This window comes from Oryza glaberrima, chromosome 11 (genome assembly GCF_000147395.1).
Source record: "Oryza glaberrima chromosome 11, OglaRS2, whole genome shotgun sequence".
Classification (NCBI taxonomy): Eukaryota; Viridiplantae; Streptophyta; class Magnoliopsida; order Poales; family Poaceae; genus Oryza; species Oryza glaberrima.
The window spans coordinates 8,048,017-8,069,952 of NC_068336.1; the positions used below are offsets into that span (position 1 = coordinate 8,048,017).

General features: G+C 43.9%; 1 protein-coding gene, 1 long non-coding RNA gene and 1 pseudogene across 2 annotated transcripts; 2 read left to right on the forward strand and 1 right to left on the reverse strand.

The window, feature by feature from the left end:
• The first annotated feature begins 893 nt into the window (after positions 1-893).
• Positions 894-2,809, forward strand: LOC127755638 (anthranilate O-methyltransferase 3-like). The gene is made up of 4 exons (XM_052281328.1): positions 894-968; positions 1,228-1,650; positions 1,759-2,025; positions 2,411-2,809. The coding sequence occupies exons 1-4, from the start codon at positions 894-896 to the stop codon at positions 2,807-2,809; spliced, it is 1,164 nt and encodes a 387-aa protein (XP_052137288.1).
• A 5,125-nt stretch (positions 2,810-7,934) lies between these two features.
• LOC127755484 (uncharacterized) lies at positions 7,935-9,116 on the forward strand. The gene is made up of 2 exons (XR_008013025.1): positions 7,935-8,879; positions 8,970-9,116. It is a non-coding gene; the product is annotated as an uncharacterized LOC127755484 (long non-coding RNA).
• Positions 9,117-10,653: 1,537 nt separating this feature from the next.
• LOC127755483 (uncharacterized) lies at positions 10,654-16,573 on the reverse strand (annotated as a pseudogene).
• Positions 16,574-21,936: the final 5,363 nt, after the last annotated feature.

Below are 21,936 nucleotides of genomic sequence, written 5' to 3' on the forward strand. Positions count from 1 at the left end.
GGCAGCGTCGGGTGGCGCGGGTCCGGCGCAGGGGGCCCTCCCTCACATGGATCTAGCGGTGGCTCTGACCCCCACGAGGACGACAAGTGGGCTGCGACAATGACGACGACGCAGGTGGTGGCGGCGGCGGCAACACCGACAACGACGACAAGTGGATGGCGACGCGGGCCTCGTCCTGCCATGGTCCGGTGGCGAGGGGCCTCGTCCCGCCCAGATTCGGAGGCAGGAGTGGCCAGCGGGATCGGGGGCGGCCAGCGGCGGGAGCGGGAGCTGGCGGCAGCGGAACCGTGGCGGGCGGCGGCGGGAGCGAGGCCAGGTGGCTGCGGGCGGCGGCAGGAGAGGGGGCAGGTGGCGGCGGGCGACTAGGGTTTGTTTTTTTTTTTTTTGAAATTTTTTTCGCGGTTTTTTTCTCTTTGCATGCGGTCGGCTTAAGCGCCCGCATGCAAAAATCGGATTATTCGCCCGCACGCAAAAAGTGGCGAATAATTTTATTTGTTCGATGAAAATTTTATTTTCTTATAATAAAACTTACCCGGAGCATTTCCTTCCAGCAATTGGCAGACCCACATCAAATCGACCGTGATGGATGGACCACAATCTTATCAATGCATCGTATTCGCATTGCCAATTGAAGACCAGTTGACTCTGTTCTAAAAAGAAGGACCAGTTGACTTTTGAAATAGAAGGTTCGAAACGGATCAAAAGAAATTACGTTTACGAAACGAAATGTGGAGCACGCGCAAGGTTTGTCGTTATAAAATGGAATAAGTTGTGAGATAGTCTCGTCAGTCTCATGCTCCACATTTCACACTGCATTCTGTTGTATCAGAGACAGGTAGTAGCAATTTAATTAGGAATAGGGTGTCTCTATAGCCAATCATTTGTAGATGGATATGAAGATGGAACGCGATTTCCACATGATCAACGGGGACGGAGACTCAAGCTACGCCAACAACTCTAGTATCCAAGTTTGTAGCCAACTCCATTAAATTTGGAACGCTTCTTTTTTATTTCCTTTTACTTTTTACCGCTAAACGTAACGTAACTAATTATTTCTTTTTTATCTTTTTTTTTACTCTTTACCATGGTTTTTTCACTGAGTATCAATACTATTTGTTTGTATATCTTTGATAGTAATAGCAATATTTAGACATGCGTTCTTCATGTTAACTTGAGGGTTCAACCAAAATTTTGATTGGAATTCATCCATGTATTCATGTACAACAGAGGAAAGCCATTATTGCAACTCAACCAATGGTTGAGAACGCCATACAAGATGTATGCGCAGATCTTCAACCTCAATCAATGGTCGTGGCAGACCTAGGGTGCTCTTCTGGTGCAAACACACTCCTCTTTGTTTCAGAGGTAATCGCTACGGCAAGTGAAAAAATCCCTACCGATAATAAAACCAAGGAGTCCACCATGGAGGTCCAATTCTTTCTCAACGACCTACCTGGTAATGACTTTAATCACATCTTCCGGTTACTGGAGCAGTTCAAGCAGTCAACCATGCAGCACTGCACCCACAGAGGGTTACAACCTCCCCCACACTACGTTGCCGGTATGCCGGGATCCTTCTATACTAGGCTCTTCCCTTGCAATAGCGTTCATCTTTTTCATTCATCCTTCAGCCTCATGTGGCTCTCTCAGGTACAAGACATTATGTTTGATGACTTCTCGCATATCATTGTTGGTGCTACGTACTATTGTCCCATGTAGACAAATTTATGACATTTGAAGTGATGGCCATTTGAATAGGTCCCAGAACATCTTGATAACAACATGAATAAAGGCAACATTCACATAGGTGTTAGTACACCTCCGTTGGTAGCACAGCTCTATCTGAATCAGTTTGAGAAGGACTTCTCTCGGTTCCTCCAGTTGCGGTGCAAAGAGCTTGTGCCCGGTGGCAGGATGGTGCTCACAATTCTTGGGAGGAAGAACAGTGACGTGATTCATGGAGGTGGGGCAATAAATAGTAATTGTGAGTTGCTTTCACAGGCACTGCATACTCTTATAGCAGAGGTATAGCTTTTAAGGAGGTATAATTTTTTTTCTACATTTTAGCACATCTACAAAAAATTGTCATTCTTTACTGCAATGCCTAAGGTAAAAGGAGTGACATTTTACTTTTATTACATAGAAAATTTTAATTTTTATTTGAAATACTTAATTTTGAACTATAAAAAGGTACATGTAGATTGGTCTTGTAAGGTACTCGTACACTTTCCGGAAACTTATAACATTTACAAATATATTCCAATATATATCAAAGTTATATCTTAAAAACTGAAAAAGTCAAATGTCATGTATGGTTTACCATGGGATGAACCTCCTGGTCAATCTAACTAAAGGTTTGTGATGAAAGAAGATGCCATTTAACTCTTCTTATATTGACTCTTAAAAAAAGGGGTGTGTGGAGCAGGAGAAGCTCGACTCATTCAACATGCCAATGTATGGCCCTTCGCCAGATGAGCTGAAGCAGCTGGTGCAACGGAGCCAGCTATTGGACATGGTGGACATTCAGGTCTTTGACCTGACGTCTGATGCCGTGGAGAAGTCTAAACTAGAGGTGGGCGCCACCGCCTCTGCCACACAGGATAATGTTCATGAAGCAATCGGCCATAACAATGCCGCGACCTTAAGGGCAATAATGGAGTCCCTGTTCGCAAACCATTTCGGGGAATCAATAATCGATGACCTCTTTGCAGTGTATGCACACAATGTCACCCAGCAACTTGAGACTCCAGAGAAGAAGGGTGGCGTCACGGTCATTTCTATGTCATTGCAGACAAAGGTGCTAAAGTGATAACCAACTATATGAGAACTTCGTGCGGTGCATGCAGTGGGAACATTGCATAACACAGAACAACAATTACGAGTTGTGAACTGATTAATTTATATTTGCCATATTTCATGTGCTTTCTGTTTCGTGTACCTTGATCAATTACCAAAGCATTTAAATGATTGAGATTTACTGGTTTGGCTTTTTGGGAGAAGATATATATTTTGCCATTCAAGAATCATGGAAAGGCTACAAACAATTGAAATAATGTGGCTTATCAATAAATAAGAGAATTAGCATTAACTACTAGGGGTCGATAAATTTTAAAAGTATATAGGATTAGGTAAACTGGTCGCCAACCCATGCGTCACGAGGACTATTTTACTATCATTACTTAATCATATCTTGAATATGATGCTAATTAAATTTTACTAATATATTCAAAAGGAAAATAAATTACAAAATTATATAGAAAACATTATATTATTTTTTCTACCTCTATTGATTTTCTTATATTAATAATTAATAATTTTTGAATGAGTAATGTCAGTGTCAAGGAGAAGGCATACCTCCTATATATGTGATCGTGGAATACGGCAATACACTAATGGAGAAACCATCTTTACTGGGTAGGCTAAAAACCACATTAGCCCCACTAAACATATTTATAATCCTGGTTCAAATAGGAAAGTGCTACTTTTTGATCTTTACTTCACCAACCGGGAGTAAAGATAATTTTTAGTCCCCGTTTGAAAAGCATCAGGCCCCCATTATTATTAATCCCGGTTGGTGTTACCAACCGGGACTATAATCCATGCGGCTTATATAACTAACACTTGGCGAAAATCTCGATCGATCCGATCCCCTCAATCTCTCTCTCTCTCTCTCTCTCTCTCTCTCTCTCTCTCTCTCTCTCAGCGGCGGCGGCCGGCGGTGGGAGGGGAGGGGAAGTGGTGGCCAGCGGTGTGAGGGGAGTATACGGCGACAGGGCGAGCAAGCTGACGGGCTGCAGCGCACGAGGAGGTGGCGGGATAGGCCAGCAGGTGGTCCAGCTGTGGAGGCGGCCTCCCCTTCGCTGGATCCGAGAGGGGAGGCGGCCAAGCGGCGACGGCGCCCTCCCTGGAGTACTCCTCCTTCACTCCTCCCCTTCCCATCTCTCTCCTCTCTCGGCTGAAATAACCGGGACTAAAGATAGATCTTTAGTCCCGATTAGTACCACCAACAAAGCCCATCAAAGAGGGTTATTGGCCATGCCAATACCTGCTTATACAGATGTTAACTTTCCAATGGTTCAATATGCGGATGATACTCTCATTTTCTTGGAAGCCTCTGCTACTCAACTTTTTGCTCTTAAGGCACTCTTGAACTAATTTTCTCTCTCCTCGGGATTAAAAGTGATTTTTTCTAACTCATGTATGATCCCTTTAAATTTGTCAGATGAGAAAGCACAGTTGCTAGCTTCTACTTTTGGCTGTACACTGGGTACTCTCCCTTTCAGATATCTGGGTCTTGCTCTTGGCACTACTCGCCCAAAAGTGGTTGATTTTTCTCCACTCACTGATAGAATTGAGAGAAGATTAACAGCTAGCTCTTCTTTTCTCTCTTATGCGGATAGGCTAACTTTGGTGAATTCAGTTTTGTCTTCCCTTCCAACATATTATATGTGTTCTCTGTCTTTGCCAATATCAGTAATAGACTCGATAGACAGAGCCAGAAGGCATTGTTTGTGGAGAGGTAATGATCTGAATTCTTCCAAGAAATCTCTAGCAGCTTGGTCTAAAGTCTATAAGCCAAAGGACAAAGGTGGGTAAGGTGTCATTGATCTAAAAGTTCAGAATAGAGCTCTTCTCATGAAACATCTGCATAAATTCTATGGTAGGCCAAATATCCATTGGGTGAATTTGATATGGTCTTCGTACTATCTAAATGAAGTGCCCGGGATTGCACAAAGTTGTGGCTCCTTTTGGTGGAAAGATGTCTTTCAGTATCACATTATTTTCAGAGGAATTGCAAACCCTGATCTAGATTCTGGGAAGGACATTCTTTTCTGGGAAGACATGTGGGAAAATGGAGTTCTCTCATCCAAATGACCAAGATTGTTCTCTTATGCTAAACATAAGGACTCAATTGCCCAACACATGGCAAGGGGCCCTCAGGATCAGTTTCATCTTCCTCTCTCTCATCAAGCTTATGAGGAGTATAAATATCATGCTTATATATATGAAGTCAGTCTCTCTATCTGATTCCAATGTCACTTGGCAGTACATTTGGGGAACAGGAAACTACACTTCTCAGCGCTTTTATAAGCTTTGTTTCTGGTCTCTGTCGCCTCCTATGACCTTCAAGCTAAGTTGATCTGGCAAAGCAAGGTGAATATGAAAATCAAAGTCTTTGGTTGGCTTCTTCTTATGTACAGAGTGAACACTCAAGATCTTCTTGATAGAAAACATTGCGAACCCTTGAATGCTTCTTTATCATGTTCCATCTGTTTAATTAATGTCAGAGAAACCAGGGAGCACCTTTTCTTTGATTGTGCATTTAGTTAGGCTTGTTGGAATAAATTGGGATGGTGCTGGAATTCATCTTTGGAGTTTCATCAGATGCTTCATAACCTTTGTTCGTCTTTCCCGCACCAAGCTTTCATGGATTTGTTTCTACTTGCTGCAGGAATAGATTAATTTTCCAAGGCATTTGGCTCTCCGTCTCAAGTTGGAAGAGCTACCTGAAGTCTGATTTGAACCTACATTTAATTAGGTTCAAGGAATCCATTCGGCCTTTAGTTCAATCATGGATTGACCAGTTGTAACTGTTTTATCTTTTTGTTGCTTTCTTTGTAAATAATTTCTGCTCTTCTCATTAAATATATCGTGGGGGCCTCCCTCCCTGTTTTTGGGTCAAAAATATATCTAGTTGAACCGATATATAAAGCTTAAGCTAGTCAAATTATAACCCATGGTTCCAATGAATAGGGTAATCAATGCAAATTGGCCATAAATAAAGGAATAAGTTCACACCACCTAGTGACATTCAAAAATAAATGCACATTTGAAATAAATAGAGAATTTAAATATATGATCAACATGCTCAAAGGGACCGTGTTTGGGATCTGTATGACTTGCCTTGCAATAATCGGTCTTCAATTAATCTTCTGGAACACTTCCGACGCATTGACGAACCTCCGTAACGACAAAAACGACAAGCAACACACAAAACGAGGAAAAATACTAAGAAACTCCAAATAAATAGTACATAAAAAGTAAACAAACATGTAATTCATGATTTTAGATGAATTTAGAGACTTGAACGGTCTCATTCCGACTTCATATGGATAAGTTATGAATTTTACAAGATTTATTCCAATTAAACAATTAAAGAAAACTATTCCACTTTAGTTAAGCAATTTAAAAATAATTTATAGCTGAGAGAAAAGATTAAAACATCGTGCGAAAATTGTTGGATCAACTTTGGTAGATGACATATAATAAAAAGGAACAATATGTCATTGAAAAGAGGGAAAATGATTTATATTGATTTTGGACTGCTGAGATTGATTTTGACCGAGAGTTGACTGTAATCCAACGGATTAGAGTGAATCCGATCTATGGTTTGGATGGAGGCCACGTCTATAGAACACACAGGCACCACGGAGAATGGATGAGCTGACGTGGCTGTTGACATTAGTGATGACATCATCACCAGCTGCGATCGGCACGGGACCCTATGGTCGCCGGTGATCTAGGGCACGACAGTGCTAACTGAGGACACCAAAGAAAAGAGCACGATGAGGGGAGATCACCGAGGGGCGGCGCGACGACGGAAGATGACTGGAGGCGAGGTAGAGGCGGCGACAGGGTCGGGTCAACAATGGCAGCAGCTTTCCGGCGAACTTTGGCAAACGGGAACGGGTAGACGGCCTCTGTCTTAGCGCTGCGATGCCAAGGAAGGCGATAGAGAGGTCCGGTGACCACAGAGTGGACGACAGGGCTCGACCACAGATCAAACCACGGCGGCAACTCACTGGTTCAAGGTGACAGGATACTTCCGGCAGGATTCGGCGCAGCTGAACGGATTGCTGGGGTGGAGCCGAGGGAGGTGGCGACGCAGATCGGTAACGGCCGGGGTGACGGCGCACGGCGGTTGGAGGTAGCGGCTAGCGGTAGTGAGAGAAGGCGAGCTCGGTAAGAGGGATTTAGGGGCTGTTTGGATGGGACTAAAATTTTTTAGTCCCTGTCATATAAGATGTTTGGACACTAATTAGAAGTATTAAATGTACACTATTGATAAAACCCATTCCATAACCCTGGACTAAGTCGCGAGACGAATCTATTGAGCCTAATTAATCCATGATTAGTCTATATGATGCTATAGTAAATATATGCTAATTATGAATTAATTAGGCTTAAAAAATTGTCACGCGAATTAGCTCTCATTTATATAATTTGTTTTGTATGTAGTCTATGTTTAGTACTCCAAATTAATGTCCAAATATTCAATGTGACAAGTACTAAAGTTTAGTCTGATGTGACAAACACCACACTTGGTCTCTAGAAGCTGAAACTAATATTAGTGTTTAACCTTCTTTATAACTTACATCAAAATTAATCCTTAGCATTTCTTTCTAATAAATTCCACCCAAAAAGGTAGATCAATGTCTCTTCTACCATCCCCAATCTTAACTCGAGATATCATTGTTTAAATCTACAACCTTGAGTCCACAAATCACCTAAATAATTTATTTAATGCAGTGAACAGTATAACTAGCCTACTTTACCAAGTTACTATGATAAAACCATTGCAATTTAAATCTTGCAACATGATCCATCTCTGAGACTAAACATTTATCAACACTTTTTAGCATGAACCCACATGTAAGTCTCAAATCATATGAATGAAATACCACACCATGTCACCGAATTACCCACAGATGTATGTGGGTAAAAATAAAGAATCAACATGTAACGCCCCGATTTGTGTTCGGGATTAAAAATTATTAAATAATGCATTCCAGAAATTATATTAAAAGTTAAAGCAATTTAATCAAGTGAAATAGTGAGGGAATTAAATTTTCCTTTAAAAATCATGGCCGGGAGTATTTTTGTAATATTCTTTGTGCTCTAAAATACTGTCTGAAATTTCCCACGAATTTTCGGAGCTCGAGAAATAATTTAAATAGCACAAAGTTCAATAAACCCATTTAAAATAAATAGAAAACAAACAGAATCTCCCTTTCTTTGTCTTTGGGCCGCCCCGGCCCAATCCCCATTTTCCCTCCTGCAGCCCACGCACCCCCTCCTTTCTCTCGGCCGGCCTTCCCCTCCTCTCTCAGGCCGTCGGCCCGTCTCCCTCAAGTCTGCTTCGGCTCCCCATGCCGATCTCCTACCTCCTCCCCTCGCTGACAGGTGGGACCCTTGGCCCCACCCGTCAGGTCCATCTCCTACCTCCGGCCTACCTTATCCAAACCGCCGCCACCCCACGTTGCCCGCCGATCCCGCCCACCTCCTCCACACCGCGCGCGTGCGCCCGCCCGTGGGACCTCGTCGCCCCACTCCCCGGCCTCCTCCCCCACTCCCTCCGCGGAACCGGAGCCGAGCCGCCACCTTTTTCCTCTCGACGCCACCCACATCACCGGTGGTTGCTGCCCCAAATCCACCTCACCCCAGCCCTCTCTCACCATCCCGAGCCCATAAAAATGGACCCCGGCCTCCCCTCATCCGTTTCCCCAACTCGCCGCTCCCTCCCGCGCCTCCAACCTCCCTCACACCGCCGAGCCACTGCGCTGCCGCTCTTCGGCAAACTTCGGCCGGCCGACGCTACCGAGCTAGCCGTCGCCGTGCCTCGACGCTTGTGCCGGCGGCTTCGCCGCACCACGTAGCACCCCGGCATCCACTCCCTCTCCCCAAATCGCCGCCGTAGAGCCGCTTCCACCACCAACCCGAACCACCACATCCTCCACCGCGCTCCAGCCGCGCCAAGCCGCCTATCTGGTCGACCCCGCAGTGCGCCGTCACCTTCCCTGACACCGCAGCCGTCGTCCGCAGCCCGTCCACCCCTCCTCCTCCAATCGCCGCCGGAGCCCATCATCCACCGTGCGCTGGTGAGTCCCTCCATTGCCGCCGCCTCGCTGGCAATACCGCAAGCCGTGGGCCTCCTCACCCCCTCTAACTCCTCTCGTTTTGTTCGCTAGGCCCTCCCGGAGCCGGGAGGGCCCGTCCGCCGTTCGTCGTCGTCCTCCAGTCGCTCGTCGTCGCCATTCGCCGTCGCCTCCCTCTGCGTAGGCCGAATCCTCCCCCCACGGTGAGCACCCCGGGTTCCTCCTCCTCTCCCTCCTAGCGCTACGTGCCGCAGCTTAGCCTCGTGCACCACCGCTTCCCTATGTGAGTCGCCGCCTTGTACTCAGCCGGCTAGCTTGCCGCCACCCCGCTCGCCCGGGCCACAGGTCCCCTTGTCGCTGACCTTGTTGTGGAAATTCTAACTAAGACAAGTGCCCCTTCTTTGAACAATTTGAATCCTATGATTTATGGGCAAATGTTTTATATATAACTATGCAAGCCTATTTGGTAGAAAACTATACCTTATGGATGAAATGGTAGATACAACCTATTTGTTGCATGAACCTCCTTGAATAATTTCATTCCTTGCTTTTTGTAACTATTGGAATGATTCGAGCACCTTGGTTGTACTCTAATGGGTCTAATTATACTTATTAAATGCTATATACTTAGCTTTGCCTAGTTCCAAACTTTAAAATGGCAATGGAACAAATCCCTGTTGTATTTTGGACTCATTTTGAACTCTTGAACAGAGGTGTAGCCTTGTAAATTTGAGAACTAAAATAATGAAAATGATGAATTTTAGACTAGGGTAGCAGGTGGTTCATATATGGTGTTTAGTTATGTACCTAGAGGGGGAGTGTTTGCCGTAGTCGCGTTAAGGACTGAACTCAATGTTAGTTACTTATGTTTATAGTACGACATCATGTGCTAGTATGTGATAGTCATAGCTTACTACGTTGCTCATTATTTAGCCTGACATCTTGGTAGGTGGGAATATGTATAAATTAGTCTTAGTGATAATCTAGAGGAGCTACCTATTTACTCGCTGAGAGTAGTCTAGGCGTTTAAGTTTGTCCAATATAACGGTACAGTGCCTTGTGGGGAAACACATGGGTTTGCCGCCACTGCGTTAGGTTAAGGCGTGGGGCCACCACCTAGTGGTTCTAGGTCATATGCCTAGGGTGAATTCATACTTCTCGTGTTGGTGCAAGGTTAAGTCATGAGCAATGTAACGGCTATGTTGTGAGTAGTAAATCAGGTACTTCAATATGTCGTGGCATGCGTTGCATGATTGCTATTTCACATCATGTGGGTACAATGTACGAACTCTACAGAGTAAAAACTAATCGATTAGCCGTGCTCGTGTTCATGAGTAACATGGGAGCATGTATTGAGGTCTGAGGATAGGTTTATATTTTCTAAATGCTTTTGAACTTGATGGACTAGTACTATGATCACAGACATAACATGGCATCCTTATTTGAGTTAATCCTTGTATCTGGGTTGGTAAGGATTGGGGCGTCATACCTCACCTTTGACGGGCCAAAAAGGGACCCATCAGAGGTGAGTGGAGTCATCACTGGCTACTTAACTCTAACCAAGGCCGAACCCGTCAAAGGTGAGAGTTTAGATCCATGAGAGATGATCTGACCTGACGTAGTGAATATGTCTTCGTTTCAGCTGGTATCCCATTTGCTAGACAACCATGTACCAAAGTACCACAGTGTGATCTTCATTTTACTTGGCGCCTTAATCGACAATAATTTTTTTCCCATTGTACGTTTTGCTCCACAAGTAGGATTAGACTGGCTCCTTGATGGAAAAAAAGCAAGCAGACCAGGACAAATTATATGTAGAGATTGCTCGCAAAATATATATATATACAGAGATTTAACTTTCTATGTATCTTTTCTATTATTGGGCCAGCCAACACAGTCATCTCATTCACTATTAGCAAGTACCAATATATTTTTTTTAAGATTTTGGATGTTGTATATGGTACAAAGAAGGCATTTACTGAGTCCAACTTCCATTGACCTGTTTCAGGGTTAAATAAATACTCCACAGTTTGATATGTAGGCAAAGGTAGAATGGGTGTCATTAGCCCAAGAACTTCATCAGGCACCCACTAGTCATGACAAATTTGAATAGATTTTCAGTTCCAAGTTCCCCACATAAACCCCTTTTCTCTAAAAATTTTTTACCTTGCAAAATGCTGCATGAAGTATAAGAAGCTAAGTGAGGAAGCAAGCGTTGTACATGTATGCCGTAGTACTAATGAGGTGGCTCATATGTTGGATAGAACGAGCGAGCTCGCAGTTCACTAGTTATAACCACATTGTACCAATGTTTGAAATAGCGCGCTAAGGCATTTAGCGGTTAGCTTCTCAAACAGTTATAGCGGGCTAAATGGAGCTATAGCGGCTAAATTGTACATGAGAACAAATAGCTCGAACCCCTAGAACCCTTCTCAAACAGCTATAGTGGAAGATAGCGGCAGCAATAAAATACCGGGAGATTTAAAACCCTGATTGTATCACTGGCTGTATCTAGCATATTATAAACTCTTAATCTTTGTCTGAATGAATGAGCCAACCTTGATTTAAAAAACAAATAAGCAATGCACAGAACATAAAATCAACAGCTCTGATCATTTCCACTTGTAGCATATAACACTAGTAGAGAGCACCGTAGCAGTGCTCTTCAAGAACATCATAATCATTCAAACAATACATAATCTACATTGATTCACTCAAAGGTGACAATAGAAATTAAACAGAATATGAAAACGTTATACAAATTGACAGTTTCAGACCATATCAAGGAATTCGGGCATAGAAGGTCCTAACTGCATCCGGAGCCTCAGGATGGGCCATTCACCAAGCACCTTGGTAAAAATGGGCATTGAAACTGACAAGATGCAAATTCCCACAGCTAACCATGTAAGCCGAGGGGCGAGCACTGTGTATAAACCAGTTGCAAATGCCGTAGTTGTTGCCATGTATGCAAACCACATAAGCTGCCTAGTGAAGGATCTATAATAAAGCAAGAATTCAAGATCCTCCCATCTTGCCAAGATGATAACATGGCTAGGGTGTCAGAGACCAAGAATGCTTGGAATGCAAACTTTCTTGACATGATAGGAAGCCCTTCACTTCCTGAATTAGAGCTGTATCCTCCTGGCAAGGTGAAGGCAGCGGCAAAGGTAATTGTCGCAATTAGGATAGCCACTAAGGAAGTGTTGGTTGTGTATATCTCAGTTAGCCACTTTGCATTTATCCTTGATGTTTCAGTTACATTTCGTTTGGCTTTCTTGTAAAGATTAACAATTGTGGACTTACTTCCAGGATCAGCTTTCAACATAAGCATTGAAACTTCACTCTGCATGGAAGGTACAATGAATCTCACAATATAATAACGAAGCTCCAATTTTGGAACCATCCATCATATGTTAATAGAGTATTGGTATCAAAGACACTGTTCAGTACTAAAACCGTATATGATAATGAACTATTACAAATGTTTCTAGTTCTATGATAGAGGTAATTCACAAAGGGTTCAAAAATACATGCAACTACCGCATATTTTTACTCACATAAAGACAGGCAATTCATGAAACAGTTTGTGATGTTGGTTGCAAACTGCGGGCCTATGATATGGCTTGTGTGGTGGTGTCACATAAAAACTAAAATCAATTGAAATATCAAATTGTTTGCTATCAATTATAAATTTATAATCGAGGTAACAATAAAGATGTTAGCGTTTCTTCAAATTACACAGAGCCAAACTGAGCCTAATAGAACAGTATTAAATGGGGTTGATAAGCAGACTCATACATCTGCTTTATGATTATTAATGTTAGATATTGGTACCTCATATTTTGTAAATTCATCCCTCTGCAGATTTTATAGGGTGTATTTCGATTTGAACGGTCAAACTTGGTGGATTTTGACCCAGCAATTAGTCAAATTATAAATATATTTAGTTCATTAAAAATATATTAATAGATCCATGTTTAAAAGTGCTTTCATATAATGTTTGAGTTATAGCTATTGAGATTATAGTTTATGAGAAGTCAATACTCAAAATGTAGTCTTGAATATTTTTTCGAATAAATTCAACCTATAAAATTATAACGAGATAGTACTATACGGGAACATATCAGATGCACACCAAGCTTCCCATACACATTCCGTGTACACCAACTAGCAAATATCATGAAAAATTCTAGGAAAAATTGGACATCTGCAAAGTCTCATATTCAAATGGAAAAAGTCCTAAGTACACCTTGAACATTCGTGGTAATACGAATTACCACCCTGAATTCAAATATTAGCCATTTAACACCCTTAACAATTCAAACCTGACAAATAACACCCCCAACTCAATTCGGAGTGGTTTTTGTCCTACATGACATACACGTGGCAATCCAGAAAAAAAAGAAGTTAAAGTGGTGGGATCCACATATCAATTTATCCGCTCTTCCGGTCTTCCTCGAGCTTCACCAGTCCACCCTCAACTTCGGTGGCTGTAGCACGTGGTGGTAGTAGATTGGGCACGGAGGTTTGGCAAGGGCGATGGATGCGGGTTGGGTGCAGAGGTGACTAAAGCTATGACAGTTGTGTATTGGGAGTGGAGGCGCTACAGCGGCGGTGAAGGTGGGTTCGGTGTGGAGGTGACTACAGCCACGGCGATTGTGGATTAGGCGCGGAGTCCTTGCAGCGGCAGCAGCAAAGTTCTCGCAGACGGTGATGAGGTAGATGTAGGAAGAAAAGGGAGGGACTCGCAAGGAGATAAGAAACCGAGAACCACCCCGAAGCGGGGAGGAGGAACCATGCGAGGGGCTCGTGGAGGAGGCATGGAGGATGGGGTTGTGAGGAGGTGGTCGCGAACCTGGAGCTGGTGTCCGCTTTGGCCTTGTCAAGCTGTACGCAGCCGCCCTTGGACCTTAGTCGAGGTTGGGCAGTGGAGCTTGGGGAGGAGCGGTGGAGTTTGGGGAAAAGGGCGAGATGCCACCGATCATTCCTGTGTGCTCACCTCTGACAGTGGCAATGTCTAGGCTCAAGACATCGAGAAGGGGAGGACAAAGGAGAACGCCACCACCGAGGAAGAAGGGGAGCGGCCTTGAGCTCCGCATCCTAGCTTGGATGAGTTCCTTCCATTCCCAGATCAGCGTCTGAGGAGGGCTTGGAGCAGTGCGTGAGGGGACCGGTGCACGCATGGCAGTGGACTGTGATAGATGGTGGCGAGGGACCGGCGAGAAGGAGGAAAGCGCATAGAGGAGGACGAGTGGCGAGGTCTTCACCTTGCCATCGCCGTTTCATTCACTGTGCAAAAGGGGAGAGATGATAGAGAGGAGAGAAGAACCGTAGGTGGGCCCATAGAATTTAAAAATGATTTCTTTTGACTGATCTGCCACATGTATAACACATAGGACAGAAACCACTACAGATTGAGTCGGGGGTTATTTGTCCGGTATTTTAATTCAGATGACCATGATAGTTTAGGGGATAATTCCTATTTAAAATCATTATATTTTAGCTATAAAACAATATAATTAAAAGTATGTGTTCAATTTTTTAAGAGTTTTAAGAGTAAAAATCTATCAGAATTTATCTTTTTTCCACTAGAATATAATTAATTTGAAAACAAGATTTCACCTATAGGTGTAATACTATTAAAAGTATGTGTTCATTTTTTTTGTGAATTTTCTGTGATATTTGCTAGTTTGTGTACAAGACAAACTTCTATTTGTTAATTATGTATCACTCACCTTTTAATACTACATCAACATGAATAACTGATCCTTGTATGTATTTTTCTTTCTGTGATGAAACGAATAGTGTCCCTACCTAAAACTAAAAAAATATACTTTGATGCTAATTCTTATCAGGATGAAAACAAATTATGATTAAGATAAGAAAAAAGTGCATCTAGATTAACCCAGAAAATAAAAAACAAAGCCATCTAAATGTGGCACTTTATTTTTGTTAAAGTTGCTGTCTTTTATGCTGAGCAAGTTTAATACTCCCTCCATTTCATATTGTAAGTTATTTTGATTTTTTTTCTAGTCAAACTTTATGTTTGCCTAAGTTTATAGAAATATATATTATCAAAAATATAACAATATTTTTCTATACAAAACAAACATATTATCAAATATATTAAATGTTAGTTTTAATGAAACAAGTTATATATTGTAGATATTGCTAAATTTTTGTGTAAACTTGGTTAAAGAAGTATTACTAGGAAAAAATCAAAACTGTTTGTAATATGAAAAGGAAGGAGTATATGGCTTGTGCAAGTTTACTTAGTTCAATGACGGATAAGAAAAAAATTCATTTGACCGGTAAATTGGAAAGTTACAGTAGAATATACTGAAAACATACATACCCAGTTTAAAGTCTTGGCATGTTGCATGGCCTCGCTTAATTCCCAAATGGCTGGATCACGATTCTGGTCAAGCATTGTGCAGTCTATGCGCGCGCCTTTGCGAAGTAGAGCAGCCACAATTTTGGGGTTGCACTTCCGGACGGCGTGATGTAGAGCAGTCTTTCCTTTTCCATCTCGCATGTTAATTAATTTTCCAAGTTGTGGTGCCCCTAGGATGAATTCAACAAATTCAGTATGGCCAAACTCTATAGCTTCATGAAGAGAAGTCCACCCATCTGCCTGGCAATAAGGAGCATCTGGACAATGCCTGAGAAGCTCTCGAGCAACACTCACATGGCCTTGAAATGCAGCAGAGACAAGCAGAGGTTTTCCAGTCTTGCTGTTCCTTGCGTAACCTAAAGACCAATCATGTTCCAACAATACTCGTAGCATTTCAGCCTTGTCCCAACGTACAGCCATCTGCATTGGAGTATTCCCAGAGTCGTTTTCTTCTCTGGCCAGCCATGGACGAGACTCCATAATTTTCTTAGCAATATCTGAAAACAAATTAGGAGGAAATTAACAATTCTTGACAACCAAGTGATTTGTTTCTTTTGAATAACAAATTGAATAACAGTGATATAGTTCTCACCTATATTCCCGTATTTCACAGCAGCATGAAGAACATTGTAGCTGTAGCTTCCTGAATGAGCTGAACCAGGGATTGCAAACAATTCCTCAAAAACATCTTTGTAATCTCTAGTCAACGCAAGATACATAGGGGACTCATTGCATTTGTTGACACCTTGGGACAAGGCAGGCTGGGTCCTTATCAACTCCAGAGCAAGGGCCTTGTGGCCACCGCGAATGGCATGGTGCAGTGCATTACACTCATTATTATCATGTCTCAGGATTGAATCGCTAAGCCCTGGTTTATTGCAGCGCCTGAGCAAAGAAAAGGCCAAAGAGGCATGCCCGCTTGTAATGGCGGTCAGCAGGGGGGTCTCCCCATCGGAGTTGACAAGGGAAAGCAGAGACTCGTCTAGCTCCAGCACGGCGTCGCAGAATCCGCCATGGCCATGCATGGAAGATATGTGGAGGCAAGTGTTCCCCTCTGCAGTTCTTGCGAGCACCATGCTTCGGTTTCTGGACACCGTTTCCTTTAACGTACTGTCTGATTCTTCAAATGAACCACGCGTAGCTGCTTTCAGCAGCTGTCTATCCATCAGAGCATTCCCCCTGGTGCATGCTTTGATGGCTCCCCTACATACATCTTCTGGATCTTCTAGCAAAGAACTAGCTCCGCCTGCAGGTTGCTTATGCAATCATACTTGATAGGACTAAGGTTGTTTTTCCGGTTTGGTAAGAGAGAGAGAGAGATATATATATATATATATACATACATATATATATATATATACATACATATATATATATATATATATATATATATAAGAGTTGCTACCGTCCAGCAGGCTGCCCGGTACCAAATCTGGGCCCTTGATTTTGTCCGATCGAATGAACAGCAAGGTCTAGTACCTCCAAGTACATTTTGGTCCATGTGATGGTACTGGCACTATTGAGAGAGGTGGAAGGGCAATACTGTATTTTCACGTGTGAAGGGCGATACTGCATTGCCTAAGTCTCTCGTTCTTATCCATCTGCGCGGTGGTGATGTGGCGGCAGCGGCGAGGTGGTCGTGGAGAGGTCGATGCGTGGTGTTGGCGGTCCCGGCGGCGAGGTGGCCGTGGAGAGGTCGATGCGGCGTCGGAGGATGGCATTGGCGACCGCGACGGCGAGGTGCCCGTGGAGAGGTCGGAGGAGGCGCTGTGGCAGCAGCGGGGGCATTGGCAGCCATGGTGGCGAGGTCGTGGAGTCGTCGGACCAGACGGCTACGACAAGCTGCTTGCGGGGCGGTGCTCCAATTATCCTCGGAAGGTGGTGCTCCGGGGCTGCAGTGGCACTAGTGGTGGAGTCATCTACAGCCAAGGTTCCAGCGATAGCGCGGGTTGTGCTCCAGGTCGTCGGTGGTCGAGGAGATGCCTGATGCAGTGGTGGTGCTCCATTAGTCGTGGCGGAGGGAGGATAAAATGAGCGATGGGGTCAGGCGATGATAATGCGGCGGCGCGAGGATGGAGATAGGGCTCGCGCGATGGGGTTGTGGTCTCTCGCTCCCGATCCTACCCCATCAAGCTGGACGGCCGGATTTGTTTCAGTACCACCTGGTACTGGTACCACCCGGTACAAAGTGTTGGATGGTAGCAAATCTCTATATATAATGATCATCACTATATATTTTTTTTAGAAACAAAGTACAAACGCGGACGCTCAAAACGTGTGCGCACTCATCCCTATAAACGCACATACGCATACCCTAGAATTTTTTTATGTTATAGACTTTCTTTTTTTTAATTTTATTAATAGACCTTGCCAAAAAATATTTTCGAAAACTGAACCTTTTGGCCACGCCAGCTATGCGTGGCGTGATAGAGTTATTTGGCCGCCAAAAAGTTCAGATTTGGAAATACTTTTTGGAATGATCTATTAATAAAATTAAAACATAAAAAAGTCTTAAAAAATATTTCCATACCCTACCCCCTATGAGCATCTCCAAAAGACTGGGATATATAACATAGGCACCTCCCTATTGACGGATACATTGCTTACCACTTAAATAATAATTAGCGGTAAATACGAGCACAAATGTCTAAGTCTAGAACTTGAACATAAGTGGGTTGGTTCCACCACAAGGAATCTGGGTTGGTTCCACCACAAGGAATCTAACTAGTTGTGCTACGCTCACTTCGCGGCATTACCAATATTTGATTAGGTTGAGATGTGTAGGTTATATTTAGTTTACTACCTACGTCATGTTTTTAGGAGAGAAGATTCCAGAATTACAAAACTTTAATAGGGGAAGTAATTTTTGACAATGTTTAGATTGTTAGCTTGCCAAATTTTGGTGAAGTCGAAATTTGGTAGGGTTAAATTTGGCAACAAATTTAACAGCCCCTTAGTTTTCAATTAGGACCAGCATTGCCCTTTTTATTCTCTTGTATGAAATTGAAGAAACTGTAAAAAGAACCTTTAGATCATTAATTAGATATCAGCTTGCTATTCGTCAGTCCCTTGATTTTTTTCTTAATTATCAATAATCTACACTCACACAATGTATAAGCAACTCTCCTTGCCACTGACTATTCGAGCCACTCCATCCCTCGCAAACCACGCACCACGTGTCGTACAGTCCATGTCGTGCCATCCATTCGCACATCTGCCACCGCCAGCGAGCTCCTCCCACATGCCAGTGAGCTCCGTGTTACGAGTATATCGTAGTTAGAGTCATGTTAGGATAAGATTGATTTGTATGGACTCCTTCCATATCATACTATCCAACACTCCTGAAGGATCAAGAAGGGATGAAGATGAAGCTATCCTCGCTGTCGTCTGTCCACCACCATTCACGATAGCCGAGCTGCCATCCGTCCGCCAATGCCATCATTGTCATCATTCGTCCCTGAGCATAGCCGACGTGGTCTTTGTACATATGTCCGGGCTGTCCTCGAGCTCGACCTTGCTTGTGTCGTCCCTGAGCTATGCCACCGCCGGTCCAACACCAACCTCTGCCCGCTTCATCCTCAATCTCCAGCACGCTCGTGCCGTCCCTGAGCTCAGCTGCCGGGGTCGATGTCCGAAGCTCGACGCCCTCCACCTGTGGATATTATGGACACCCCATACCCCACATGGCCTGGATATCTGACTGGAGATAGGAGGTAGGCCGAGTTAGGGATCATGTAATAGATTAGGACTCAGGACTGTTGTTGCCTTCTTTCCTACAGCAGGTCTCATGAGTCTTAGTTACATACAATTATGTAATAGACAACAAAACATATACCGTGTCGGGTTGGGTTCTACCTTTGTAACCCTGTCCCTTGCATCTATAAGGAGGGCAGGGGGGCTCTTGAAAGCATAATCACAACTCGATCGTCAGATGAATACATCACTCGGTGGATCCAATTCACGAAACAAGAGTTGGGTATTACTTCTCATCGAGAAGGCTTGAACCTGTCTAAACCTTGTCCCCTTTACTAATCTACTTTTGATCTCATGCACTACTCCCTTTGCTTATTGTCGATTTCTAGAATTGGCAGTTGGCATGTCAGGTAGGGGTTGAGTCGAGTTTTCCGCCGACAAGTGCGATGGGATCAACTTCAGGAGCTGGCGACTTCGTCTTTCCACCTGGACAGGTGTACCACTCCAGCAGCGTCTACTTCATCACCGACACTTTTGGCAAGATCTCCCTCCTTGTCTCAGATTCAAACCACTCAGGGAGGGCCACATCCACTCGGCCGCGTTCGGTCTTCCGAACATGGCTGAGACCTACCAAAAGGTGGCTTTTCGCAGCTCGGATTTGATCCACTTGGGAAGGCCGTACACCTCCACCAACATGGTGACTTATCGTCAGATATCCATGCAGCTACCTCCGCTCCTCGCCGCTACTTTTGGATCCTGATCTCCTCCACCACCTAGGTTCCGATCAGGGTGTGCTTCTGCCAGATCTGGATCTGGGCCTAGGGAGGTGGGCATCATTATTCAACACATGGATGACTACTACAGTATCACGGATAACCTCGAGTACTCCAACAGCTTTGACGACTACAGCAGAGATACCATCTACGACAATGATATCGATGACCTAGTTCCGATCTTTGAAGTCTTCATGGCTGCTACAGCTGGTCCTGAGGATGACAAAGCTGCCGCAGCTTGGTTGGCAGGGGAGCTTGCGAAGGAGCAAGCACGCAGGGAGGATGATCGTCGTCGAGAAGAAACCCACAAAGCGGAAGAAGAGCATGTAGCCCATAGGCGAGATCTAATCCTAAGCAGGCGCAACGCACACAAACAACATCATTCAGCAGACTCGCATCGATGACACCAATGTCTACGCCACGCCTCAACAAAATGCTGCTGTCGCCGTCACGCTACTGGATACCCTCCTCGATGCTGCCCATAAGCCATGACTCCTGCATTGAACAGAGTCAACACCATGATTGTCGCAACCGCTGCTCAACACGACCAAGGAGCTGGAGGCTCTCAGCGATCAAGGTCGAAAGGATTGAAAAAGTCAGTCATTCACAACCACTGATGAAGGATTCCTCGAAAAGTTAAGGATTAGTAGATCCAACTGTAGAATCCATCACTAAGACGCCCAGAATACTAGTCGGCAATCAACTTCCATCACCCCACCCGTCTAGGGATCGCCGACCACCTGTGGGCAGTAGGGAGCATACACTCTCCAATGCACAACGCCGCAACGACCGAGATCGGAGGCCAAAGGGGTCAGTCAACAACCATAGCAATGATCATTGTGGGTTCATTGTTTGCGGGACTCAACCAGAGGTCCTCAACAGATATATTTTCATCTTTGCAGATTCATTGTTTAGTATTCATACTAAGTGTTCTAGTATTAGGACTCTAGATAAAGAAGGAAGTTTCTGTGCATGTATTAGATTAGTAATTAATAACTTATAGACATAGCATGTAGGTTAGATATTACCTTTGTTTGTTGTGTATCCCATGGATTTGTCAGAGGTAGACGTCAGGTGGTGACAGCCATGAATCCCTTCCAAGTAATCCTCCACATTCAGGTGCATCACAGAACTATAGCTAGAACCACGCTGGCAGACCAGCTGGAGTCAGTGCCCGAAGCAACCAATAGGAAATTACCTTTAACTTAGCTTAGATAATTAAAACACATAGAAAGTCATCTCTAGGGCCTAGCCTGCTTACCCGAAGGTGAAATGCTACAACGGTATTCCATGCGCTTACGGATTTATCTGTGGTCGTAAGAAATACCAACAATAGAGAATGTTTGCTTTCAAGTTGTTGATTTCGAAGCGGTTTACCACACCATATTGGGAAGTCCAGCTCTTGCAAAGTTCATGGCCGTTCAACACTACACCTATTTGATGATAAAGATGTCAGTTCCATGATGCGATGTCAAGCAAGCTTTCACCTGCGTCAAGGAAAGTTACAAGATGGCCCAATCCCATGAGAAAGCACTGGAGCTGTGTCGAATCCGACTGACCGCATCAACATCGCAAGAAAGAGAAGTCAATGCCAAGAAGATACCCAAGTTGGGAGAAGGCGATGCCAAAACAAAGAAGATTACCCTTGATCCAATTGATCCTTCCAAGACCGCCATTATTGGTGCCGAGTTAGATTGCAAATAGTAAAGCAGATAGTATTGGATAGCATATTCTGAAAATTCCGGGGGAACTAAGAGGAAGCGAGCTCATGAAGCATGAGAACGAAAGAAACCAAGCGAGCTGACCGTAGCAGCCTAGTCCTTTGATTCAGAAAGATTCATGTTACAGTATATTAGTCATTTTCCCATCATTTGTCCCACAGGTTTTTAAGATGTTATCAAAATTTGAATTTTATAAATTAATCCAGAAGTTGATTTTTTTTTTTCATCGCACTTCATATTAGATGACAGCAGCGGCGGTCAAGGCGTGGGCTCCGCACGACTACGATGGCAGCGACAGAGACGGGAGTTCATCAACTAGTACTGCACACAGCGACAGAGACGGTAAGCATTTCATATTTTGCCCACAGTTTCAGCCGCTGGCGTCGGAAATTTTCAAAATTCGAATCGTAATCAGGAAAAGTAAGAATGGGCCAGAAAACAGACTTACGCAAACATTTAGTTCGTAATACCCTGACTAT